This window comes from Somniosus microcephalus, chromosome 28 (assembly GCF_052327205.1).
Source record: "Somniosus microcephalus isolate GS21.2 chromosome 28, FLI_Smic_1.0, whole genome shotgun sequence".
NCBI lineage: Eukaryota > Metazoa > Chordata > Chondrichthyes > Squaliformes > Somniosidae > Somniosus > Somniosus microcephalus.
Window position 1 is genome coordinate 2,783,791 of NC_141014.1, and position 27,394 is coordinate 2,811,184.

Below are 27,394 nucleotides of genomic sequence, written 5' to 3' on the forward strand. Positions count from 1 at the left end.
TCACCAAGGCCCTGTACAACTGCAGCAAGACATCCTTGTTCCTGTACTCAAACCCTCTCGCTACGAAGGCCAACATACCATTTGCCTTCTTAACCGCCTGCTGCACCTGCATGCTTACCTTCAGCGACTGGTGCACAAGAACACCCAGGTCTCGTTGCACTTCCCCTTCTCCCAATCTATTACCATTCAAATAATAATCTGCCTTCCTGTTTTTGCCACCAAAGTGGATAACCTCACATTTATCCACATTATAGTGCATTTGCCATGTTTCTGCCCAATCACCCAACCTGTCCAAATCGTGCTGGAGTTTCACGACATCCTCCTCACAGCATATCCTCCCCGCCAGCTTTGTGTCGTCTACAAATTTGGAGATATTGGCCTAGAAATTCATTATGGGGCGCCCAGCTCGCCTGGGCACCGGAATTACCGCTGCGCGCAGATCCACTTGCGCAAGCGGGATATTCAGTGTCAGCGCACCAAGTGGAAGGCGGCCGCTAAACAGGGGTTTCGGCGCCCCGCTTGGGCGCTGAAACTGATTATCGGCGCGCTAGTGGCCGCAGCGCCACCCGCAGCGGAGCGGCAGGCTGCGGTACTGCAGGCCTTCCTCCCTCTCTTAAGGGGGAGGTGCCTGCAGCAGCCGGAGCCCCGATCGCGAGTGCCGGCAAAAGAGCCCGGCAGAACGGAGAAGTGCCGGGCTCCCGGAAACCAGCCAGCAATGCCGCGGGGGGGGGGTGGAGGAGGCCGGGGAAGGGGGTGCGGGCAGGCAGCCGCCGAAAAAGCGGCCGGCCGCACCTCCACTTTAATTACCGCCACTACCGCCACAGCTAGGCCCTGTGTACCGGTCGCTGTTTGCGGCCGGCGCTGAAGAGGCGGGCGCGACTTAACATGGCGTTCTTCGCGGGTTAGGTTGATTGGCTGTGATAAATTGACCCTTAGTGTTAGGGGGATTAAATACGTGGGGTTACAGGGATCGGGTGGGATATGTGTCGGTGCAGGCTCGATGGGCCGAAATGGCCTCTATCTGCACTGTGGGGTTTCTGTGATTCTGTGACGTCATCGGTGGCGGCGCAGCGCTACAGCCTAACGCCACCATTAGCGCCCCGCTGAATTTCGCCTGAAGTTTGCAGACTGGCGCAAAAGCCCTCTTTGGGCGCAAACTGGTGGCGCAGGCCACTGAATTTCTAGGCCATTACATCCAATTCCCTCGTCCAGATCATTAATATATATTGTGAACAGCTGGGGTTCTAGGACCGATCCTTGCGGTACCCCACTAGTCACTGCCTGCCACTCAGAAAATGACCCGTTTATTCCAACTCTTTGCTTTCTGTCCGCCAACCAGTTCTCTATCCAAGTCAATACCTTGCCCCCAATCCCATGTGCCTTAACTTTACACGCTAATCTCTTATGCGGGACCTTATCGAAAGCCTTCTGAAAGTCCAAATACACCACATCCACTGGTTCTCCCTTATCTATTTTACCAGTTACATCCTCAAAAAATTCCAGTTGATTAGTCAAGCATGATTTACCTTTTGTAAATCCATGTTGACTTTGTCCGATCCAGTCACTGCTTTCCAAGTGTTCTGCTATTACATCTTTTATAATGGACTCTAGCATTTCCCCCACTACCGATGTCAGGCTTACCGGTCTATAATTCCCCGCCTTTTCTCTACCATCTTTTTTGAATAGTGGGGTAACATTAGCTACCCGCCAATCCTTGGGTACCGTTCCAGAGTCTAGCGAGTTCTGGAAGATGACCAGCAATGCATCTACTATTTCTCGGGCCACTTCCTTAAGTACCCTGGGATGTAGATTATCAGGCCCTGGGGATTTATCTGCCTTCAGTCCCATCAATTTTCCTAACACCATTTCCCTACAAATACTGATTTCTTTCAGTTTCACCCTTTCATGAGACCCTATGTTCCCCGGCATCCCTGGGAAGTTATTTGTGTCCTCCTTTGTGAAGACAGAACCAAAGTATGAATTTAGTTGGTCTGCCATTTCTTTGTTCCCCATTATAAATTCCCCCGATTCTGACTGCAAGGGACCTACGCTTGACCTCACCAATCTTTTTCTCTTCACATATCTATAAAAGCTTTTACAGTCAGTTTTTATGTTCTCTGCAAGCTTACTCTCATATTCTATTTTCCCTTTCTTAATCCCTTTGTCCTCCTTTGTTGAATCCTAAACTGCTCCCAATCCTCAGGATTATTGCTTTTTCTGGCCAATTTATATGCCCTCTCCTTGGACCTTATGCTATCCCTAATTTCCCTTGTTAGCCACGGTTGGTCACCTTTTTTGTTTTATTTTTATGCCAAACTGGGATGAACAAATTCTGTAGCTCATCCATGCGGTCTTTGAATGTTTGCCATTGCCTATCCACCGTCAACCCTTTGAGTGCCATTCCCCAATCAATCCTACCCAACTCGCTCCTCAGACCATCATAGTTTCCTTTATTTAAATTGAGGACCCTAGTCGCCGAGTCAACTACTTCATTCTCCATCTTAATGAAGAATTCGATCATATTATGATCGCTCCGACCCAAGGGGCCTCGTACAACAAGATTGCTAATTAATCCTTTCTCATTACATAATACCCAGTCTAAGATGGCCTGATCTCTGGTTGGTTCCTCGACATATTGGTCCAGGAAACCATCCCGTAAACACTCCAGGAATTCCTCCTCCACGGTATTGTTACTCATTTGGTTGGCCCAATCTATATGTAGATTAAAGTCACCCATGATGACTGCTGTGCCCTTATTGCACGCTTCTTTAATTTCTCTTTTAATGCCATCCCCAACCTCCGCCTTACTGTTTGGAGGTCTATAAACCACTCCCACTAACGTTTTTTTCCCCTTAGTATTTCTCAATTCTACCCATACAGATTCCACCTCATCAGAGCTAATATCCTTCATTACAATTGTGTTAATCCCTTCTTTAACCAGTAATGCTACCCCACCTCCCTTTCCTTTTTGCCTATCTTTCCTGAATATTCGATGTTATCCTGCAGTTTCTTGTTAAAACCTTTTTGTTTCATTACAGTTCGTTTTGTTTGATCGCCTGAGTAGAACTCAGTCTTTTAGTTAGGAACCCGCGTTCCTACACTAGCAAAATTAATGGGACTAAAAGTCGATAAATCCCAAGGACCGGATCACCTACATCCTAGGGTTTTGAAAGAGGTGGCCATTGGGATAGTGGACGCATTGGTTGTCATCTTCCAAAATTCTATAGATTCTGGAACGGTTCCTGCAGATTGGAGGATGGCAAATGTAACCCCGCTATTTAAGAAAGGAAGGAGGGAGAAAACAGGGAACTACAGACCTGTTAGCCTAAAGGATGCAATAACTGGGCACATAGAAACTAATAGTAAGATTAGGCAGAGTCAGCATGGATTTATGAAAGGGAAATCCTGTCTGACAAACCTATTGGAGTTCTTTGAGGATGTAACTAGTGGAGTAGACAAAGGGGAACTGGTAGATGTGGTGTATCTGGATTTTCAGAAGGTCTTCGATAAGCTCCCACACAAGAGGTTGGTGAACAAAATTGGGGCACATGGAATTGGGGGTAATATACTCGCATGGATTGAGAATTGGTTAACAGACAGAAAACAAAGAGTAGGGATAAATGGGTCTTTTTCAGGATGGCAGACTGTGACTAGTGGGGTACCGCAAGGATCGGTGCTTGGGCCCCAGCTATTCACAATCTATATCAATGATTTGGATGAGGGGACTAAATGTAACATTTCCAAATTTGCTGATGATACAAAGCTAGGTGGCAGTGTCAGTTGCAAAGAGGATGTGAAGAGGCTTCAGGGGGATCTCGACAGGCTCAGTGAGTGGGCGAGAACATGGCAGATGGAGTATAATGTGGATAAATGTGAAGTTGTCCACTTTGGTAGAAAAAACAGAAAGGCAGAGTATTTCCTAAATGGTGAAAGATTGGGGAATGCAGATGCTCAAAGGGGCCTGGGTGTCCTTGTACATGAGTCACTGAAAGTGAATGTGCAGGTGCAGCAAGCCATTAGGAAGGCAAATGGTATGCTGGCCTTCATTACAAGAGGATTTGAGTACAGGAGTAAAGAAGTCTTACTCCAATTATATAGGGCCTTTGTAAGACCACACCTGGAGTACTGTGTACAATTTTGGTCTCCTTACCTAAGGAAGGATATACTTGCCATAGAGGGAGTGCAACGAAGGTTCATGAGATTGATTCCTGGGATGGCCAGACTGTCGTATGAGAAGAGATTCGGTAAACTAGGCCTGTATTCTCTTAGATTCAGAAGAATGAGAGGGGATCTCATTGAAGCTCACTAGAACCAGGGGCCACAGCCTCAAGATAAAGGGTAGGCCATTCAGGACTGAGAGGAGAAGAAATTTCTTCACACAGAGGGTGGTGAATCTTTGGAATTCTCGACCCCAGAGGGCTGTGGAGGCTCAGTCATTGGGTATATTCAAAACAGAAGTCGATAGATTTCTGACTAGTAAGGGCATCAAGGGACATGGCGATGGGGCCGGTGAATGGAGTTGAGGCAGAAGAACATAAGAACATAAGAAATAGGAGCAGGAGTAGGCCAATCGGCCCCTCGAGCCTGCTCCGCCATTCCATAAGATCATGGCTGATCTGATCCTAACCGCCAAACCACTATCACAGAACCATCTCCTGAATCTAACAGAATTAGACACACGAAATAGGAGCAGGATCAGGCTACACGGCCCCTGGGCCTGCTCCGCTACCCACAGGGCCATGACCGATCCGAACCTAGACTCATGTCCAAATTCCTGCCCGCTCCCCGTAACCCTTAATTCCCTTTACGTCTAGGAAACTGTCTATTTCTGTTTTAAATTTATGTAATGATGTAGCTTCTACAGCTTTTTGGGGCAGCATATTCCATGGACCTACCACCCTCTGAGTGAAGTAGTTCCTCCTCATCTCAGTTTTGAAAGAGCAGCCCCTTATTCTAAGACTATGCCCCCTAGTTCTAGTTTCACCCATCATCGGGAACATCTTCCCTACATCCACCCGATCCAACCCCTTCACAATCTTATATGTTTCAATAAGATCACCTCTCATTCTTCTGAACTCCAATGAGTAGAGTCCCAATCTACTCAACCTCTCCTCATATGTCCATCCCCTCATCCCCGGGATTAACCGAGTGAACCTTCTTTGTACTGACTCGAGAGCAAGTATGTCCTTTCTTAAGTATGGACACCAAAACTGTACGCAGTATTCCAGGTGCGGTCTCACCAATACCTTGTACAACTGAAGCAATACCTCCCTATTTTTATATTCTATCCCCCTAGCAATGAAAGCCAACATTCCATTGGCCTTCTTAATCACTTGCTGCACCTGCATACTAACCTTTTGAGTTTCGTGCACCAGGACCCCCAGATCCCTTTGTACTTCAGTACTTTCCAGTTTCTTGCCATTAAGATAATAACTTGCTCTACGATTTTTCCTGCCAAAGTGCATAACCTCACACTTTCCAGTATTGTATTCCATCTGCCAAATCTCTGCCCACTTACTTAGCCTGTCTATGTCCCCTTGAAGGTTTTTTATGTCCTCCTCACTCACTACTTTCCCCCCCATCTTAGTATCATCTGCAAACTTTGATATGTTACACTCGGTCCCCTCCTCCAAATCGTTAATATAGATTGTAAAGAGTTGGGGACCCAGCACTGACCCCTGCGGAACACCACTAGTTACTGATTGCCAGTCTGAGAATGAACCATTTATCCCAACTCTCTGCCTTCTGTTAGATAGCCAATCCTCTATCCATGCCAGAATATTACCCCCAATCCCGTGATTTTTTATCTTAAGCAATAATCTTTTGTGTGGCACCTTGTCAAATGCCTTTTGGAAGTCTAAATACACTACGTCCACTGGTTCCCCTTTATCCACCCTATACGTTACTTCCTCAAAGAACTCCAGCAAATTTGTCAAACATGACTTCCCCTTCATAAAACCATGCTGACTTTGTCCTATTAAATTATGATTATCCAAATGTCCTGTTACTGTCTCCTTAATAATGGACTCCAAAATGTTACCTACTACAGATGTTAGGCTAACCGGTCTATAGTTTCCAGCCTTCTGTCTACTGCCCTTTTTAAATAAGGGTGTTACATTAGCAGTTTTCCAGTCTGCCGGGACCATTGCCGAGTCCAGGGAGTTTTGGAAAATTATTACCAATGCATCCACAATCCCTACCGCCACTTCCCTCAAGACCCTAGGATGTAAGCCATCAGGTCCAGGTGATTTATCCGCCTTGAGTCCCATTATTTTACCGAGTACCACTTCCTTAGTGATTTTGATCGTGTTTAGCTCCTCCCCCCCCCTTTAGCCCCCTGTTTGTCCAGTGTTGGGATATTCTTAGTGTCTTCTACTGTAAAGACTGATGTAAAATATTCATTCAGTGTTTTTGCCATCTCCATATTTCCCACCATTAATTTCCCGGTCTCATCCTCTAAGGTACCAACATTTACTTTAGCCACCCTTTTTCTTTTTATATAACTATAAAAACTCTTACTATCTGTTTTTATATTTTTTGCTAATTTACTTTCATAATCTATCTTCCCTTTCTTAATCAATCTTTTTGTTATTTTTTGCTGTCTTTTAAAGTTTTCCCAATCCTCTATCCTCCCACTAGATTTGGCTACCTTATATGCCCTTGTTTTTAGTCGAATACTATCCTTAATTTCTTTACTTAGCCACGGATGGCTGTCTTTTCTTTTACACCCTTTTCTTCTCAGTGGAATATATATTTTTTGGAAGTTGTAAAATAACTCCTTAAATGTACACCACTGATCATGTATCGTCTTACCCTTTAATCTATTTTCCCAATCCACTCTACTCAATTCCGCTCTCATACCTTCATAGTCTCCTTTATTCAAGCTTAGCACGCTTGTTTGAGATCCAACCTTCTCACCCTCTAATTGAATATGGAATTCAACCATGTTATGGTCACTCATTCCAAGGGGATCCTTTACTAGGACATTTTTAATTAATCCTGTCTCGTTACACAGGACCAGATCTAAGGTTGCCTGCCCCCTGGTCGGTTCAGTTACATACTGCTCAAGAAACCCATCCCTAATACACTCAATGAACTCATCCTCAAGGCAGCCCTGCCCAATTTGATTTGTCCAATTAATATGATAGTTAAAATCCCCCATAATTATAGATGTTCCCTTATTACAAGCCTCAACTATTTCCTGATTGATACTCCGTCCAACAGAGTCACCACAGTTCGGAGGCCTATAGACTACGCCCACTAGTGTTTTTTTCCCCTTATTATTCCTTACCTCCACCCAAACTGTTTCATTGTCCTGATCTTTTGACCCAATATCATTTCTCTGTATTACAGTGATTCCTTCCTTTATTAACATAGCCACCCCACCTCCCCTTCCTTCCTGCCTGTCCTTCCTGATCGTTAAATAACCTGGTATGTTTAATTCCCAGCCATGATCTCATTGAATGGCGGAGCAGGCTCGAAGGGCCGAATGGCCTACTCCTGCTCCTATTTCTTATGTTCTTATGACTAGGCCTGTATTCCCCAGAGTTTAGAAGAATGAGAGGGGATCTCATTGAAATGTATAAAATTCTGACAGGACTAGACAGACAGGATGCAGGGAGAATGTTTCCCCTGGCTGGGGGGTCTAGAACGAGGGGTCACAGTCTCAGGACCGTTTAGGACATTTAGGACTGAGATGAGGAGAAATTTCTTCACTCAGAGGGTGGTGAACCTGTGGAATTCTCTACCACAGAAGACTGTGGAGGCCACGTCACTGAATATATTTAAGAAGGAGATCGATAGATTTCTAGACACAAAAGGCTTCAAGGGGTATGGGGAGAGAGCGGGAATATGGTATTGAGATAGAGGATCAGCCCCGATCATATTGAATGGCGGAGCAGGCTCGAAGGGCCGAATGGCCGACTCCTGCTCTTTTTCTATGTTTCTAACAGACTTCAGGAGGATGTAGGCAGACTGGTGAAATGGGCAGACACATGGCAGATGAAATTTAACGCAGGGAAGTGTGAAGTGATGCATTTTAGTAGGAAGAATGAGGAGAGGCAATATAAACTAAATGGTACAATTTTAAAGGGGGTGCAGGAACAGGGAAACCTGGGGGTGTATGAACACAAATCTCTGAAGGTGGCAGGACAAATTGAGGAGGCTTTTTAAAAAAAAAACTTATATCGGATCCTTGGCTTTATTAATAGAGGCACAGAGTACAAAAGCAAGGAAGATGTGCTAAACCTTTATAAAACACTGGTTAGGCTGCAACTAGAATATTGTGTTTAATTCTGGGCACCGCACTTTAGGAAGGATGTCAAGGCCTCGGAGAGGGTGCAGAGAGATTTACTAGAACGGTCCCAGGGATGAGGGACATCAGTTATGTGGAGAGACTGGAGAAGCTGGGGTGGGTCTCCTTCGAGCAGAGAAGGTAAAGGGGAGATTTGATAGAGGTGTTGAAAATTATGCGGGGTTTTGATGAGTAAATGAGGAGAAACGGTTCCCAGTGGCAGTTAACCAGAGGACAGAGATTTAAGATAATTGGCAAAATCGCCAGGGGGCAGATGAGGAGAAAGTTTTTTTAATCAGCGAGTTGTGATCTGGAATGCTGCCTGAAAGGGCGGTAGAAGCAGATTCAATAATAACTTAGAAAATGGAATTGGATAAATACTTAAAAGGCAAAAAAATTACAGGGCTATGGGGCTCTTGCCAGGAGTGGGACTAATTAGATAGCTATTTCAGAGCAGCACAGGCATGGTGGGCCGAATGGCCTCGTTCTGTACAGTTGGTTTAGTGAGGTGAGAGTGAGGTGGGAGAAGGTTTAGTGAGGTGGGAGTGAGGTGGGAGAAGGTTTAGTGAGTGAGGTGAGAGTGAGGTGGGAGAAGGTTTAGTGAGTGAGGTGAGAGTGAGGTGGGAGAAGGTTTAGTGAGAGTGAGGTGGGAGAAGGTTTAGTGAGAGTGAGGTGAGAGAAGGTTTAGTGAGAGTGAGGTGGGAGTGAGGTGGGAGAAGGTTTAGTGAGAGTGAGGTGGGAGAAGGTTTAGTGAGGTGGGAGTGAGGTGGGAGAAGGTTTAGTGAGAGTGAGGTGGGAGAAGGTTTAGTGAGAGTGAGGTGGGAGAAGGTTTAGTGAGTGAGGTGAGAGAAGGTTTAGTGAGAGTGAGGTGGGAGAAGGTTTAGTGAGAGTGAGGTGGGAGAAGGTTTAGTGAGTGAGGTGAGAGAAGGTTTAGTGAGAGTGAGGTGGGAGAAGGTTTAGTGAGAGTGAGGTGGGAGAAGGTTTAGTGAGTGAGGTGAGAGAAGGTTTAGTGAGAGTGAGGTGGGAGAAGGTTTAGTGAGAGTGAGGTGGGAGAAGGTTTAGTGAGTGAGGTGAGAGAAGGTTTAGTGAGAGTGAGGTGGGAGAAGGTTTAGTGAGAGTGAGGTGGGAGAAGGTTTAGTGAGAGTGAGGTGGGAGAAGGTTTAGTGAGAGTGAGGTGGGAGAAGGTTTAGTGAGTGAGAGTGAGGTGAGAATGAGGTGGGAGATGGATTAGGGAAAGACTTGCTTGACCAACCTCCTTGAATTTTTTGAAGAGGTAACAGAGAGAGTAGATGAGGGTAATGCAGCAGATGTAATATTTCCGAGATTTCCAAAATAATAGACTAATGAATAAGGTCAGAGCATGTGGAATCAGGGGAATAAGGTGGACGAATTGGCTGCGCAAATAGAGGTAAACGAATATGATTTGGTTGGGATTACGGAAACGTGGCTCAAGGATGGCCAAGACTGGGAACTCAACATCCAGAGGTATTCGATTTCAGGAAAAATAGGCAAAAAGGAAAGGGAGGTGGGGTAGCATTACTGGTTAAAGAAGGGATTAATACAATTGTAATGAGGAATATTAGCTCTGATGATGTGGGTAGAATTGAGAAATACTAAGGGGAAAAAAACATTAGTGGGAGTGGTATATGGACCTCCCAACAGTAAGGCGGAGGTTGGGGATGGCATGAAAAGGGAAATTAAAGAAGCGTGCAATAAGGGCACAGCAGTCATCATGGGTGACTTTAATCTACATATAGGTTGGGCCAACTGATGCGCTATCAATTCTAATAAAAGGCTGGGCAGAGTTCAGAACGACAGGCTTTTATTAACTACTGAATTGCACTTCAGACAGATCAGGACTATGCCTCTAGTGGACGACCGAATGCCAGGAGCTGCCATGCGGCCGCTCTTATACTCGGTAGCCCAGGGGCAGAGTCAGCTGAGGCATAGTCAGGCACAACAGTGAAACAAGAGTGAACGACAACAACAACAACAACAACAGTGAACACAGTGAACTACAGTGGTTTACCACATTCACCCCTCGTTTAAAATTAAGTCCGGCGGGGTGAAGTGTATCAAAAGTTCGAGTAGGCGAGTCTGTCGGGCGGCCTCGTTTGCCGTCGAGATCTTCGTGGCGACGGTTGCGATGGTACAGCTTCCCACGACGCGTCTTGAGCGGGGTCCAGCACCGGCGTATCGTCCCCTTTGGTGTTGGGTGGGCGAGTGGACTCCGGCTGGTCCTGGGGGCGCGGCATGCCGTCTACTGGGGTGGAATGGACAGGGGTGAGAATTGGGTCTACTGAATTTTGGGCCGTGTCGGAGGGGGTCGTGGTGGGGGGCAATGGTGGCGGGTCAGTGGACCCCGAGGGTGCCAGATCTCTAATGGAGACTGTATCCTCCCGCCCGTCCGGGTATGCCATGTGGGCGTACTGGGGGTTGGCATGGAGGAGGTGAACCTTCTCTACCAGGGGAGCCGTTTTGTGGGACCTTACATGCTTCCTCAGCAGGACGGGCCCTGGGGACGTCAGCCAGTGTGGTAGTGAGTTACCGGATGTGGACCTCCGGGGAAAAACAAACATTCGCTCATGGGGGGTTGCGTTGGTGGCTGTACACAGCAGTGACCGGATGGAGTGGAGCGCATCGGGTAGGACATCCTGCCAACGGGAGGTCGGAAGGCCCCTAGATTTTAAGGCTAGGAGGGCCGCCTTCCAGACCGTCGCGTTCTCTCTTTCAACCTGTCCGTTCCCCCGGGGGTTGTAGCTGGTGGTCCGGCTTGAGGCAATACCTCTCATGAGCAGGTACTGACGGAGTTCATCGCTCATGAAGGACGAGCCCCGGTCGCTATGAATATAGCTGGGAAAACCGAACAGAGCAAAGAGGTTGTGCAGGCATTTAATGACCGTAGCGGTGGTCATGTCCGGGCAGGGGATGGCAAAAGGGAAACGGGAGTACTCATCAACTATGTTGAGGAAGTACACATTGCGGTCAGAGGAGGGGAGGGGCCCTTTAAAGTCGATACTCAGGCGCTCAAAAGGGCGGGTGGCCTTGATCAGGTTTGCTCTGTCAGGCCTATAGAAGCGCGGCTTGCACTCTGCACAGACTGGGCAGCTCCTGGTCATGGTCCTGACCTCCTCGATGGAGTAAGGCAGGTTGCGGCCCTTAATGGAAGAACCTGGTGACCCCTGGGTGGCAGAGGTCGTTGTGGAGGCCCCGTAGTCTATCGATCTGCGCGGTGGCGCATGTGCCTCGCGATAGAGCGTCTGAGGGTTCGTTGAGTTTCCCTGGTAATTGTAGGTGGAAAGTTCGATTCTCCACCTCAAAATCTTGTCATTTTTGATTTTACCCCTCTGCTTGTTGTTGAACATGAAAGCAACTGAACGCTGGTCAGTAAGCAGGGTAAATCGTTTTCCAGCCAGGTAGTGCCGCCAGTGGCGCACCGCCTCCACAATGGCCTGGGCCTCTTTTTCCACAGAGGAGTGTCTGAGTTCGGAGCCCTGGAGGGTTCGTGAAAAGAAGGCCACGGGTCTTCCCGCCTGGTTAAGGGTAGCGGCCAGGGCAAAGTCGGATGCATCGCTCTCCACCTGGAAGGGGATGGACTCGTCTACCGAGTGCATGGTGGCCTTGGCAATGTCATCTTTTATACGGTGAAAGGCTAAGCGGGCCTCCGCCGTTAGGGGGAAGGAAGTGGACTTGATAAGTGGACGGGCTTTGTCCGCATAATGAGGGACCCACTGGGCGTAATAGGAAAAGAAGCCCAGGCACCTTTTGAGGGCCTTGAGACAGTGGGGCAGGGGAAGTTCCATCAACGGGCGCATCCGGTCAGGGTCAGGACTGATGACTCCGTGTTTCACCACGCAACCAAGGATAGCGAGGCGGGCTGTGCGGAATATGCACTTTTCCTTGTTGTACGTGAGGTTTAGGAGTTGGGCCGTGCGGAGGAACTTATCAAGATTGGCGTCATGGCCCTGCAGGTCATGGCCGCAGATGGTCACGTTGTCCAGGTAGGGAAACGTGGCCTGTAACGCATTCTCGTCGACCATCCGGTCCATCTCCCTCTGGAAGACGGAGACACCGTTGGTGACGCCAAAAGGAACCCTGAGGAAGTGAAAAAGGCGGCCGTTTGCCTCGAAAGCTGTGTACTGGCGGTCCTCAGGGCGGATAGGGATTTGGTGGTATGCTGCCTTGAGGTCAATGGTCGAGAAAACGCGGTATTGCGCTATCTTATTAACCATGTCGGCTATGCGGGGGAGGGGGTATGCGCCCAACTGGGTGTACTTGTTGATAGTCTGGCTGTAGTCGATGACTAGGCGCTGCTTGTTGCCAGTCTTAACGACTACCACCTGGGCTCGCCAGGGGCTGGTACTATCCTCAATAATCCCCTCTTTTAGGAGCCGCGTCACCTCAGATCTTATGAAGGATCAGTCCCCGGTGCTGTATCGCCTGCTCTTTGTGGCGATAGGCTTGCAGTCGCGGGTGAGGTTGGCGAACAGAGGGGGGGGGGTGATTTTGAGGGTGGAGAGACTACAGGTGGGGCGCGGCGGGCAATTTAAAAACTGCTGGTTGCAGACAGTGAGCGGGGGAAGAGGTCCACCGTATGTCAAGGTGACACTCTTAAAGTGACAATGAAAGTCCAACCCCAGTAGAACGGCAGCGCAGAGATGTGGCAGGACGAATAGCTTTACATTTTTATATACGGAGCCCTTCACCGAGAGGGTCACTACGCAGTAGCCGCCGACGTCTGCTGAGTGGGATTTCGAGGCCATGGAGATCCGATGGCGCGTTGGCCGGACCGAGAGGGAATAGCGCCGTACTGTATCAGGGTGTATGAAGCTCTCCGTGCTCCCGGAATCAAAAAGGCAAGTTGTGGCGCGGCCATTTACCTGGATGTCCATCGTGGACCTGGCTAGCTGATGGGGTCTGGATTGATCCAGCGTGATGGAGGCCGCTGTGGAGTCGGTAGCGTCGCTGTAGAACCCCGGTGAGGCGGCGGTGGGTGAGTCGGGGGCCCGTTGGCAGAATGGCGGACAAGATGGCGGCGTCGGAGAGGAAGGACAAAATGGCGGCGCCCATGACGATCCCAATCCCCACGAGGCTGGAGGGAGGCAAGATGGCCGCTCCCACGAATCGCACGCGGCGCTGCTGGAGGTAGGGGTCTTCTGACTTCTGCAGACGCCAGCGTAGTGTCCCTTCTTACCGCAGGCAGAGCAGACCGCGTTTTTCGCCGGGCAGCGCGCCCTGGGGTGTTTGGTTTGGCCACAGAAATAACATTTCTGGCTCGGGCGGGACATCGCTGCAGCAGTTGAGGCCAGGGCCCGTGGCGGCGCCGCGTCCCAAGGTGGCGGCGGCTGCGGCATCCATGAGGCGGTCCGGGGAGTAGGCCTCCATGTTCCAGTGGGCTACGTCCAACGAGAGGGTGAGTGAAATCGCCTTCTTCAGGTCGAGCTCGCTACTTTCCAGCAGTCGCTGCCGTGTGTGAGTGGACCTGAGGCCCGCCACGAGGGCGTCCCGGATGAGCTCCTCCGTATGTTCCGTGGCTGTTACTTGCTTGCATTCGCAGGCTCGGCCGAGTTCCTTCAGCGCCCGTATGTATGCTTCTGTGGGTTCCCCGGGCTGTTGTTTGCGAGACCCCAGGAGATGTCTTGCGTAAACATAGTTGACCGGGCGTGCGTATTGCTCCTTCAAGATGTCGATAGCCCCCTGGTAGCTCGTAGCGTCCCGGATAAGGGCAAAAGCTCGGTGGTTTACTTTAGAGTTCAGCACCCTGAGCTTGTCGGCATCGGCGGCGACGGTCTCGCCGGATGCAGTCAGAAAGGATTCAAAACAGTGCAGCCAGTGCGAGAACTTAGCAGTCGAGTCCAGTTCTTGCGGGTCGAGTTCCAGGCACTTGATCTTAAGAATCTGCAGCATCGTTTTTTTTTTTTCCAGTAGTTAATAAAATTGATGCGCTATCAATTCTAATAAAAGGCTGGGCAGAGTTCAGAACGACAGGCTTTTATTAACTACTGAATTGCACTTCAGACAGATCAGGACTATGCCTCTAGTGGACGACCGAATGCCAGGAGCTGCCATGCGGCCGCTCTTATACTCGGTAGCCCAGGGGCGGAGTCAGCTACAACAGTGAACGACAACAACAACAACAACAAGTGAACTACAGTGGTTTACCACACCAACCAAATTAGTAACAATACTGTGGAGGAGGAATTCCTGGAGTGTTTACGGGATGGTTTCCTGGACCAATATGTCGAGGAACCAACCAGCGATCAGGCCATCTTAGACTGGGTATTATGTAACAAGAAAGGATTAATTAGCAATCTTGTTGTACGAGGCCCCGTGGGTCGGAGCGATCACAATATGATCGAATTCTTCATTAAGATGGAGAATCACAGAATCACAGAAACCCCACAGTGCAGATAGAGGCCATTTCGGCCCATCGAGCCTGCACCAACACATATCCCACCCAATCCCCGTAACCCCTACACCAACACATATCCCACCCTATCCCCGTAACCCCACGCATTTAATCCCCCTAACACTAAGGGTCAATTTATCATAGCCAATCAACCTAACTCGCACATCTTTGGACTGTGGGAGGAAACCGGAGCACCCGGAGGAAACCCACGCAAACACGGGGAGAATGTGCAAACTCCACACAGACAGTCACCCGAGGCCGGATTCGAACCCGGGTCCCTGGCGCTGTGAGGCAACAGTGCTAACCACTATGCCACCGTGCTGCCCTGAATGAAGTAGTTGACTCAGAGGCTAGGGTCCTCAATTTAAATAAAGGAAACTACGATGGTCTGAGGAGCGAGTTGGGTAGGATTGATTGGGGAATGGCACTCAAAGGGTTGACGGTGGATAGGCAATGGCAAACATTCAAAGACCGAATGGATGAGCTACAGAATTTGTTCATCCCAGTTTGGCATAAAAATAAAACAAAAAAGGTGACTCAACCGTGGCTAACAAGGGAAATTAGGGATAGCATAAGATCCAAGGAGACGACATATAAATTGGCCAGAAAAAGCAATAATCCTGAGGATTGGGAGCAGTTTAGGATTCAACAAAGGAGGACAAAGGGATTAATTAAGAAAGGGAAAATAGAATATGAGAGTAAGCTAGTAGGGAACATAAAAGCTTTTATAGATATGTGAAGAGAAAAAGATTGGTGAAGTCAAGCGTACGTCCCTTGCAGTCAGAATCAGGGGAATTTATAATGGGAAACAAAGAAATGGCAGACCAACTAAATTCATACTTTGGTTCTGTCTTCACAAAGGAGGACACAAATAACCTCCCAGAGATGCCGGGGAACATAGGGTCTGATGAAAGGGTGGAACTGAAAGAAATCAGTATTTGTAGGGAAATGCTGTTAGGAAAATTGATGGGACTGAAGGCCGATAAATCCCCAGGGCCTGATAATCTACATCCCAGGGTACTTAAGGAAGTGGCCCTAGAAATAGTAGATGCATTGCTGGTCATCTTCCAGAACTCGATAGACTCTAGAACAGTACCCATGGATTGGAGGATAGCTAATGTTACCCCACTATTCAAAAAAGGTGGTAGAGAAAAAGCGGGGAATTATAGACCGGTAAGCCTGACATCGGTAGTGGGGAAAATGCTAGAGTCCATTATAAAAGATGTAATAGCAGAGCACTTGGAAAGCAGTGACAGGATCGGACAAAGTCAACATGGATTTACAAAAGGTAAATCATGCTTGACTAGTCTACTGGAATTTTTTGAGGATGTAACTGGTAAAATAGATAAGGGAGAACCAGTGGATGTGGTGTATTTGGACTTTCGGAAGGCTTTCGATAAGGTCCCACATAAGAGATTAGCATGCAAAATTAAGGCACATGGGATTGGGGGCAAGGTATTGACTTGGATAGAGAACTGGTTGGCGGACAGAAAGCAAAGAGTTGGAATAAACGGGTCGTTTTCCAAGTGGCAGGCAGTGACTAGTGGGGTACCACAAGGATCGGTCCTAGGACCCGAGCTGTTCACAATATATATTAATGATATGGACGAGGGAATTGGATGTAATATCTCCAAATTTGCAGACGACACAAAGCTGGGTGGGAGGGTAAGCTGTGAGGAGGATGTCGTGAAACTCCAGTATGATTTGGACAGGTTGGGTGATTGGGCAGAAACATGGCAAATGCACTATAATGTGGATAAATGTGAGGTTATCCACTTTGGTGGCAAAAACAGGAAGGCAGATTATTATTTGAATGGCAATAGATTGGGAGAAGGGGAAGTGCAAGGAGACCTGGGTGTTCTTGTGCACCAGTCGCTGAAGGTAAGCATGCAGGTGCAGCAGGCGGTTAAGAAGGCAAATGGTATGTTGGCCTTCGTAGCAAGAGGGTTCGAGTACAGGAACAAGGATGTCTTGCTACAGTTGTACAGGGCCTTGGTGAGACCGCAGCTTGAGTATTGTGTGCAGTTTTGGTCGCCTTACCTGAGGAAGGACGTTCTTGCCATGGAAGGAGTGCAGCGAAGATTTACCAGGCTGATACCTGGGATGGCAGGAATGACGTATGAGGAGAGATTGTGTCGATTGGGCTTATACTCACTGGAGTTTAGAAGATTGAGAGGGGATCTCATCGAAACCTATAAAATTCTGTCAGGCCTGGACAGACTAGATGCTGGAAGGATGTTCCCGATGGTCAGGGAGTCCAGAACCAGGGGTCATAGTCTAAGGATAAGGGGTAAGCCATTTAGGACTGAAATGAGGAGGAATTTCTTCACCCAGAGAGTGGTGAACCTGTGGAATTCTCTGCCACAGAGGGCGGTGGAGGCCAGTTCATTAAATATATTCAGGAAAGAGTTGGATATATTTCTTAAGGCTAAAGGGATCAAGGGATATGGGGAGAAGGCAGGGACAGGGTACTGAATTTGGATGATCAGCCATGATCTCATTGAATAAGGTGGATGAACTGAAGGTGTTGATAAACACATGGGAGTATGATATTGTTGCTATCACGGAGACATGGTTGAGGGAGGGGCAAGACTGGCAGCTCAATATTCTGGGGTACAGAATCTTCAGGCGAGACAGAGGGGGAGGTATAAGAGGAGGGGGTGTCGCAATATTAATTAAGGAGTCAATTACTGCAGTAAGGAGGGATGATATATTAGCAGGGTCCTCTAATGAGGCCATATGGGTGGAGCTTAAAAACAAAAAGGGGGCAAGCACTTTGCTGGGAGTGTACTATAGGCCTCCAAACAGTCAGGGGGAAATAGAGGAACAGATATGTAGGCAAATCTCAGAGAAATGTGCAAATAATAGGGTAATAATAATGGGGGATTTCAACTTCCCCAATATTAACTGGGATAGTCAAAGTGTGAAAGGCTCAGAGGGTGTAGAATTCTTAAAGTGCATCCAGGAGAGCTTTTTGAGCCAGCATGTAGAAAGTCCTACAAGAGAGGGGGCGGTACTGGACCTAATTCTAGGGAATGTGGCCGGCCAAGTGGAAAAAGTGCTAGTAGGTGAGCACTTTGGTGATAGTGACCATAATATGGTAAGATTTAAGGTGGTCATGGAAAAGGACAGGGATGGGCCGGAAATAAAGGTTCTAAATTGGGGGAAGGCCGATTTTAATAGGATAAGGCAGGATCTGGCCAAAATGGACTGGGATCAGCTACTTGTAGGAAAATCCGCATCGGAGCAATGGGAGGCTTTCAGAAGGGAGATTGAGATCATACAAGGGCAACATGTTCCCATAAATGTCAAGAGTGGTTCCAAAAACCACAGGGAACCGTGGATGTCAGGGGATATACGGGAATGGATTAGGAAAAAAAGGAGGGCTTTTGGTAGATACAAAAGGCTAAAGACGGAGGAAGCCCTAGAGGAGTACAAAAAGTGCAGGGGGATACTTAAAAAAGAAATTAGGAGATCAAGGAGGGGCCATGAAATAACACTGGCGAGCAAAATAAAGGAAAATCCGAAGATGTTTTATAAGTATATTAAGGGTAAAAGGATAACTAGGGAAAAAATAGGGCCCATTAGGGACAAAAGTGGCAATCTGTGTGTGGAGCCGGAAGATGTAGGAGGGGTTCTAAATGAATTTTTTGCATCTGTTTTCACTATGGAGAAGGACGATGTAGACATAGAAATAGGGCGGGGGGACTGTGATATGCTCGAACATATTAACATCGAGAGGGAGGAGGTATTGGTGGTTTTAGCTGGCCTAAAAATGGATAAATCCCCAGGCCCGGATGAAATGTACCCCAGGCTGCTGTGTGAGGCAAAGGAGGAGATTGCGGGGGCTCTAACACATATATTCAGGACCTCTCTGGCCACAGGGGATGTGCCAGAGGACTGGAGAACCGCTAATGTAGTACCATTATTCAAGAAGGGTAGTAGGGAAAAACCGGGGAACTACAGGCCAGTGAGCCTAACATCAGTGGTAGGAAAATTACTGGAAAAAATCCTGAGGGACAAAATTTGTCTCCACTTGGAGAGGCAAGGATTAATCAGGGATAGTCAACATGGCTTTGTCAAGGGAAGATCATGTCTGACTAATTTGATTGAATTTTTTGAGGGGGTGACTAGGTGTGTGGATGAGGGTAACGCAGTGGATGTGGTATACATGGATTTCAGTAAGGCCTTCGATAAAGTCCCGCACAGGAGACTGGTCAAGAAGGTAAGAGCCCATGGAATCCAGGGTGCCTTGGCACATTGGATACAAAACTGGCTTAGTGGCAGAAGGCAGAGGGTGATGGTCGAAGGTTGTTTTTGTGACTGGAAACCTGTGGCCAGTGGGGTACCACAGGGATCGGTGCTGGGTCCCTTGCTGTTTGTGGTCTACATTAATGACTTGGATATGAATGTAAAGGGTATGATCAGTAAATTCGCGGATGATACTAAAATTGGTAGGGTGGTAAATAGCGAGGAGGGTAGCCTCAGTCTGCAGAACGATATAGATGGGTTGGTCAGATGGGCGGAACAGTGGCAAATGGAATTTAACCCGGAAAAGTGCGAGGTGATGCACTTTGGGGTGTCTAACAAGGCAAGGGAATACACAATGAAGGGAAAGACCCTAGGCAAGACGGAGGGTCAGAGGGATCTGGGTGTGCAGGTACACAGATCCCTGAAGGCGGCGGAACAGGTGGATAAGGTGGTAAAAAAGGCATATGGGATACTTGCCTTCATTAGCCGAGGCATAGAATATAAGAGCAAGGAGGTTATGATGGAGCTGTATAAAACACTGGTTAGGCCACAGCTGGAATACTGTGTGCAGTTCTGGTCGCCACACTACAGGAAAGATGTGATCGCGTTAGAGAGGGTGCAGAGGAGGTTCACCAGGATGTTACCAGGGCTGGAGCGCTTCAGCTATGAAGAGAGACTGGGCAGATTGGGTTTGTTTTCCTTGGAGCAGAGGAGGCTGAGGGGGGACATGATTGAGGTGTACAAAATTGTGAGGGGCATAGATAGGATGGATGCTGAGGAGCTTTTCCCCTTAGTAGAGGGGTCAATAACTAGGGGGCATAGATTCAAGGTAAAGGGCGGGAGGTTTAGAGGGGATTTGAGAAAGAACTTTTTCACCCAGAGGGTGGTTGGAGTCTGGAACTCACTGCCTGAAAGGGTTGTGGAGGCAGAAACCCTCACAACATTTAAGAAGCATTTGGATGAGCATTTGAAATGCCATAGCATACAAGGCTACGGGCCAAATGCTGGAATATGGGATTAGATTAGACAGGGCTTGATGGCCGGCATGGACACGATGGGCCGAAGGGCCTCTATCCGTGCTGTATTACTCTATGACTCTATGACTCTATGAATGGCGGAGCAGGCTGGAGGGGCCGAATGGCCTACTCCTGCTCCTATCTTCTATGTTTCTATGTAGCAGAATGGATTGCTGGCTGGCTTCAGGACAGGAAGCAGAGAGTAGGGGTAAAGGGTAGCTATTCACAGTGGCACAAGGTGAGTAGTAATATTCCACAAGGATCAGTGCTGGGACCACTGCTGTTCACAACTTACATCAACGATTTAGACTTTGGAATCAAAAACACAATTTCTCAATTTACGGATGACACCAAATTGGGGCGGATAGTCAATACTGAGGAGGACTGCAACAAATTACAAGATTTAATAAACTTGCAGAATGGGCAAATAATTGGCAAATTAATTTCAACATAGATAAGTGTGAGGTTTTTACATTTTAAGAAAAATAAGGAGGTCACTTATTACAGTACTTGGAAAATAAGAATCTAAATGGGGTAGAGGAACAAAGGGATCTATGAGTACAAATGCACAAATCGCAAAGTATCAACACAGGTTAACAAGGTCATAAAAATAGCAAACCAAGCACACGGGTTTATTTCTAGAGGGATAGAATTGAAAAGTAGTGAAGTTATACTAAACCTGTATCGAACCCTGGTTAGACCACACTTGGAGCACTGTGTACAGTTCTGGTCGCCATATTATAAAAAGGATATAGAGGCACTGGAGAGGGTGCAGAGAAGATTTACGAGGATGATACCAGAAATGCGAGGGTATACATATCAGGAAAGGATTAACAGGCTGGGTCTCTTTTCTCTTGAAAAAAGGCTGAGGGGTGACCTAATAGAGGTCTTTAATATTATGAAAGGTTCTAATAGAGTGGATACAGAGAGAATGTTTCCACTTGTGGGGAAGAGCATAACTAGAGGCCATCAATATAAGATAGTCACTAAGAAATCCAATAGGGAATTCAGAAGAAACTTCTTTACCCAGAGAGTGGTGAGAATGTGGACCTCGCTACCACAGGGAGTGGCTGAAGCGAATAGTATCGATGCATTTAAGGGGAGGCTGGACAAGCACAGAGCGGAGAAGGGAATAGAGGGTTATGCTGATAGAGTTAGATGAGGAAAGAGGGGAGGAGGCTCGAGTTGGAGCATAAACGCCGGCATGGCCTGTTTCTGTCCGTATATCCTATGTAAGGTGGTAGAGTGAGTTTGCGTGGGTTTTCTCCGGGTGCTCCGGTTTCCTCCCACAGTCCAAAGATGTGCGGGTTAGGTTGATTGGCCATGATAAAAAAAATTGGCCCTTAGTGTTAGGGGGGATTAAATACGTGGGGTTACGGGGATAGGGCTTGTGTGGGATGGCTGTCGGTGTAGGGACCGGGTGCTAGGGTTTGGATGATCAGCCATGATCTCGTTGAATGGCGGAGCAGGCTCGAAGGGCCGAATGGCCTACTCCTGCTCCTGTCTTCTATGAGACAGGAGATGGTTTAGTGAGGCAAGAGTAACAGACTAAAGTTGGTTTAAAAGTTAAAAATGAGAAAATTAGGAGGAAGAAAGGAGGAACCTTTTTCATTGATGGGGTAATCAATCATCGAATCTTACAGCACAGGAGGAGGCCATTTGTCCCATCGTGCCAGTACCGGCTCTTTGAGGGAGCTACCCATTAGTCCCCAGAGCCCTGCAAATGTTTCCTTTTTGAGTATTTATCCAATTCCCTTTTGAAAGTTACTATTGAATCTGCTTCCAGGCAGCGCCTTCCAGATCACAACAACTCGCTGCGTAAAACATTGCCCCTCATCTACCCCTAGGCATTTTTGCCAATGATTTTAAATCTGTGTCCTCTGGTTACCGACCCTCCTGCCAGTGGAAACAGTTTCTCCTTATTTACTCTTTTAAAATCCCTCATGATTTTAAACAGCTCTATTAAATCTCCTCATAACCTTCTCTGCTCTACAGAGAATAATCCCAGTTTCTCCCGCCTCGCCACAAAACTGAAACCCCTCGTCCCTAATACCATTCTGGTAAATCTCCTCTGCACCCTCTGCATTTTTACTTCTATTTTCTTCTTTTTCCGATCCTGGAATCCATCCTGGAATGTAAAAACAACGTCCGGCTTCTCTTCTCCACTACAAACCGTCTTCTTAAACCCCTCTCCCCTGCCTCCTCCACCTTGACCTCCAACAAGTGCGAGGAGCTCATGGACTTCTTTGTCACAAAGATTGAGACCATCCGTTCAGCTGCCTCTGCCACTTCCCTTCCTTCCCCATGCCCACCGGGCCAAACTTCTCCAAAGGTTCCCCTTGTCCTAGCCCTGAACTCACATCTTTCTCCAGTTTCTCGCCGATCTCCCCTCATGACCTCTCTGAGCTCATCTTATCCATGAGACCCACCTCCTGCTCCCTCGACCCTATCCCTACTAACCTGCTGACCACCCAACTTACCTTCCTTGTCCCATGTTAGCCGATATTGTTAATGGTTCTCTCTCCTCAGGTACTGTCTCCCTCCCCTTCAAATCTGTCGTCATCACCGCCCTCCTCAAAAACCCCACCCTTGACTTCTGTGTCCTTGCAAACTACCACCACATCTCCAACCTCCCGTTCCTCTCCAAAGTCCTTGAATGTGTTGTTACCTCCCAAACCCATGCCCATCTTTCCTGGAACTCCATGTTTGTACAAACCCCTCCATCCGGTTTCTGGCCCTGCCACTGTACTGAAACGGCCCTAATCAATGTCACTAATGACATCCTATGTGACTGTGACCGTGGTAAACTATCCCTCATCACCATCCTCGACCTGGCTGCAGCCTTTGACACGGTTGACCACACAGGCCTCCTCCAACACCTCTCCTCCGTCGTCCAGTCGGGTGGGACGCCACTCGCTTGGTTCCATTCTAATCTATCCAGTCGTAACTAGAGAATCACCTGCAATGGCTTCTATTCCCGCTCCCGCACCATTACATCTGGGTGCTGTTAAATCCGTGAATCTTGATGGATGGTGTCCTTCAATAAATAGAGAGACACTGCAGAGGAACAATCAACAGGTGTTTACTGGATGAGGGTTACTCTAAACTAACAGTACAGATCCCTACTCAGGGTTTATATACAGGTGTGGTCACTGCCGGTACTACAGTATACAGGAGCTGTAAAAAGTAGTTCTCCCCTTAAAGGTACATACACTACAGGTGCCCCCAAGGATCCCATCTGGACCGGGTGACTTTCAGTGCTGCCAACCATTCAAGTTGTGGAGTAAGTTCCTCGGGAAGGACATTGAAGTGGAAAGTGGAAATGGAACCGAGAGACAATGAGATGTGTGTCTGTTGTGAGAAGGGTCTGCAGCGGACTGGCTCCCGTGAAAGGGCAAGGGATTCTCACGGAAAGTGGGAGCACCGATTACACAGCGCTATGGGACCATTGGGGAGGGTCATCGGGAAACCTCCCAGTATCCCAAATGGTCAGTCCGCCCCTAGACATGGTGAGAAAGGAATGGGCTTGTGGGACTTGGGTCTTGGGGAGTGTTGGGATTATTAAAAGTTACCTGCCATTGACCCAATCAGCTGACGAACAGCCCCATCCATCACCTATCCCATAATAAGCACATCTAAATCCACCCATAGATCCCCGAGACTCACTGCCAGGCACCAATCTATTTGTTTTGTTATCTGATAGATCATTTACTGTTGCATTTACTCGGTTTTTAACCCCTTTGTTTTCCAGGTCATATTCCTGCTTTGTGCCTATGTAACAATCTACCTGATCTACATAAAGTACAGGCCAACCTTTGACCGAGAGAATGACACATTCCGTGTTGAGTTTATCCTGGTCCCTGTTGCCGGTCTCTCCTTTCTTGTCAATCACGACTACGCTCCGCTAGAGGTGAGGCCTATTCAAACGGTCCGTTTCAGGAGTCTGTTGGGAACATGTTTACGTGACATCGATTCTGGGCTCTCAGGCCAGTGATGTGCACGGTGCGCGAAAACTGGACACTTGTTTATATACATTTCGATTGCAATATGTTTCTCTCTTCGGAAGCTGGGCTTTCGGATCAGCGCTGGTCCGATTATTGTCCTCAGAAGATCCATTCACGCACGGAATTCCTTATAAAATCTCAGAATTGTTCCTCAGTTTTTAACCCTCCTTTTAAAGGGAACAGTTCCACAGGCACTAACTGCCCGCTCCCACCTCGGGAACAGTTCCACAGGCACTAACTGCCCTCTCCCACCTCGGATACAGTTCCACAGGCACTAACTGCCCTCTCCCACCTCGGGAACAGTTCCACAGGCACTAACTGCCCGCTCCCACCTCGGGAACAGTTCCACAGGCACTAACTGCCCTCTCCCACCTCGGATACAGTTCCACAGGCACTAACTGCCCTCTCCCACCTCGGATACAGTTCCACAGGCACTAACTGCCCTCTCCCACCTCGGGAACAGTTCCACAGGCACTAACTGCCCGCTCCCACCTCGGGAACAGTTCCACAGGCACTAACTGCCCTCTCCCACCTCGGGAACAGTTCACAGGCACAGGATTGAAGGTGGACAAATCCCCAGGGCCTGATAACATGCATCCTAGGGTACTGATGGAGGTGGCCCTAGAGATAGCGGATGCACTAAGGATGATTTTTCAGAATTCATTAGACTCGGGAACAGTGCCGATGGATTGGAGGGTAGCTAACGTTACCCCACTATTCAAAAAGGGGGGTAGGGAAAAAGCAGGTAATTACAGACCTGTAAGCCTTACATCAGTTGTGGGCAAAATGCTGGAGTCCATCATTAAGGATGAAATAGCGGAGCACTTAGCAAATGGGGACAGGATAGGACAGAGTCAACATGGATTTACAAAGGGTAAATCGTGCTTGACTAATCTATTGGAATTTTTTGAGGGAGTAACTGGTAGAATAGATGGGGGAGAGCCAGTAGATGTGGTGTACCTGGACTTCCAAAAGGCCTTCGATAAGGTCCCACATAAAAGATTAGCATGGAAAATTGAGGCTCATGGGATAAAGGGGAAAGTTTTGGCGTGGATAGGGAACTGGCTGTCAGATAGAAAACAGAGAGTTGGAATAAACGGCTCATTTTCTGAATGGCAGGCAGTAACAAGTGGGGTACCACAGGGATCTGTCCTGGGCCCCCAGCTGTTCACAATTTACATTAATGACCTGGATCAGGGAGTCGGATGCAGCATTTCCAAATTTGCAGACGACACTAAACTAGGAGGGGGGGTGGGCTCAGAGGAAGAGACCAGGAAGCTCCAGAGCGATTTGGACAGACTGGGCGATTGGGCGGATAAATGGCAGATGCACTATAATGTGGACAAGTGCGAAGTTATCCACCTTGGGTGCAGGAACGGGAGGGCAAATTATTATTTAAATGGCAATAGATTGGGAGAGGGGGAAGTACAGAGAGACCTGGGTGTTCTTGTACACCAGTCACTGAAGGCGAGCATGCAGGTGCAACAGGCGGTCAAGAAGGCAAACGGTATGCTGGCCTTCATAGCAAAAGGGTTAGAATACAGGAACAGGGATACCTTGCTGCAGCTGTACAGGGCACTGGTGAGACCACACCTCGAGTACTGTGTACAGTTTTGGTCGCCTCATCTGAGGAAGGATGTTCTTGCCATGGAGGGGGTGCAGCGGCGATTCACCAGGCTGATACCAGGAATGGCGGGAATGACCTATGAGGAGAGACTATGTAGTTTAGGGATGTACACACTGGAGTTTAGAAGATTGAGAGGGGACCTCATAGAAGTGTATAAAATTCTGACAGGTCTAGACAGACTGGATGCAGAAGGAATGTTTCCCTTGGCGGGTGAGAACAGAACTAGAGGACATAATTTAAGGATAAGGGCTAAACCATTTAGGACAGAGATGAGGGGGAATTTCTTCACTCAGAGAGTGGTGAACCTGTGGAACTCATTGCCACAGAGGGCAGTGTACGCCAGCTCATTAAATATATTTAAGAGGGAATTAGATATATTTCTACGGGCAAAAGGGGTTAAGGGTTATGGAGAGAAGGCGGGGACGGGATACTGAATTAAAGGATCAGCCATGATCTCATCGAATGGCGGAGCAGGCACGAAGGGCCGAATGGCCTACTCCTGCTCCTATCTTCTATGTATCTATGTATCTATGTAACTGCCCTCTCCCACCTCAGATATAGTTCCACAGGCACTAACTGCCCTCTCCCACCTCGGGAACAGTTCCACAGGCACTAACTGCCCTCTCCCACCTCGGGAACAGTTCCACAGGCACCAACTGCCCTCTCCCACCTCGAGAACAGTTCCACAGGCACTAACTGCCCTCTCCCACCTCGGATACAGTTCCAGAGGCATTAACTGCCTTCTCCCACCTCAGATACAGTTCCACAGGCACTAACTGCCCACTCCCACCTCGGATACAGTTCCACAGGCACTAACTGCCCTCTCCCACCTCGGATACAGTTCCACAGGCACTAACTGCCCTCTCCCACCTCGGATACAGTTCCACAGGCACTAACTGCCCACTCTCATCTTGGATATAGTTCCACAGGCACTAACTGCCCTCTCCCACCTCAGGAACAGTTCCACAGGCACTAACTGCCCTCTCCCACCTCGGATACAGTTCCACATGCACTAACTGTCCTCTCCCACCTCGGATACAGTTCCACAGGCACTAACTGTCCTCTCCCACCTCGGGAACAGTTCCACAGGCACTAACTGCCCTCTCCCACCTCGGGAACCGTTCACAGGCACTAACTGCCCTCTCCCACCTCGGATACAGTTCCACATGCACTAACTGTCCTCTCTCGCCTCGGATACAGTTCCACAGGCACTGTTCGGGGGGGTTTAAACTAACTTGGCAGGGGGATGGGATACAGAGTGGAGCTATAATAGGGGGTGATGTACAGCCAAATATAGAGGAAAACATAAGTCAGACTGGAAGGCAGAGCAAATATGTAACGGCACAAGGGAGTAGGGCAAGGCTAAATGGCATTTATTTTAATGCAAGGAGCCTTACGAATAAGGTGGATGAACTGAAAGTGTTGATGAACACATATGATATTGTTGCTATCACGGAGACATGGTTGAGGGAGGGGCAAGACCGGCAGCTCAATATTCCGGGGTATAGAATCTTCAGGTGAGACAGAGGGGGGGGGTAAAAGAGGAGGGGGTGTCGCAATATTAATTAAGGAGACAATTACTGCTGTAAGGAGGGATGATATATTAACAGGTTCCTCTAATGAGGCCATATGGGTAGAACTTAAAAACAAAAAGGGGGCAAGCACTTTGCTGGGAGTGTACTATAGGCCCCCAAACAGCCTGGGGGAGATAGAGGAACAGATATGTAGGCAAATCTCAAAGAAGTGTGCAAATAATAGGGTAATTATAGTGGGGGATTTCAACTACCCCAATAT

The 27,394-nt window shown here is 48.1% G+C and overlaps 1 protein-coding gene across 1 annotated transcript in view; it reads left to right on the forward strand.

The window, feature by feature from the left end:
* Positions 1-27,394, forward strand: part of LOC147098721 (ER lumen protein-retaining receptor 3-like) — a 92,323-nt gene that overhangs the window by 44,217 nt on the left and 20,712 nt on the right. Inside the window, exon 3 of the mRNA XM_085969169.1 lies at positions 23,721-23,879. Coding sequence (XP_085825295.1) covers positions 23,721-23,879 — 159 coding nt within the window. The remainder of the gene's footprint in view (positions 1-23,720; positions 23,880-27,394) is intronic.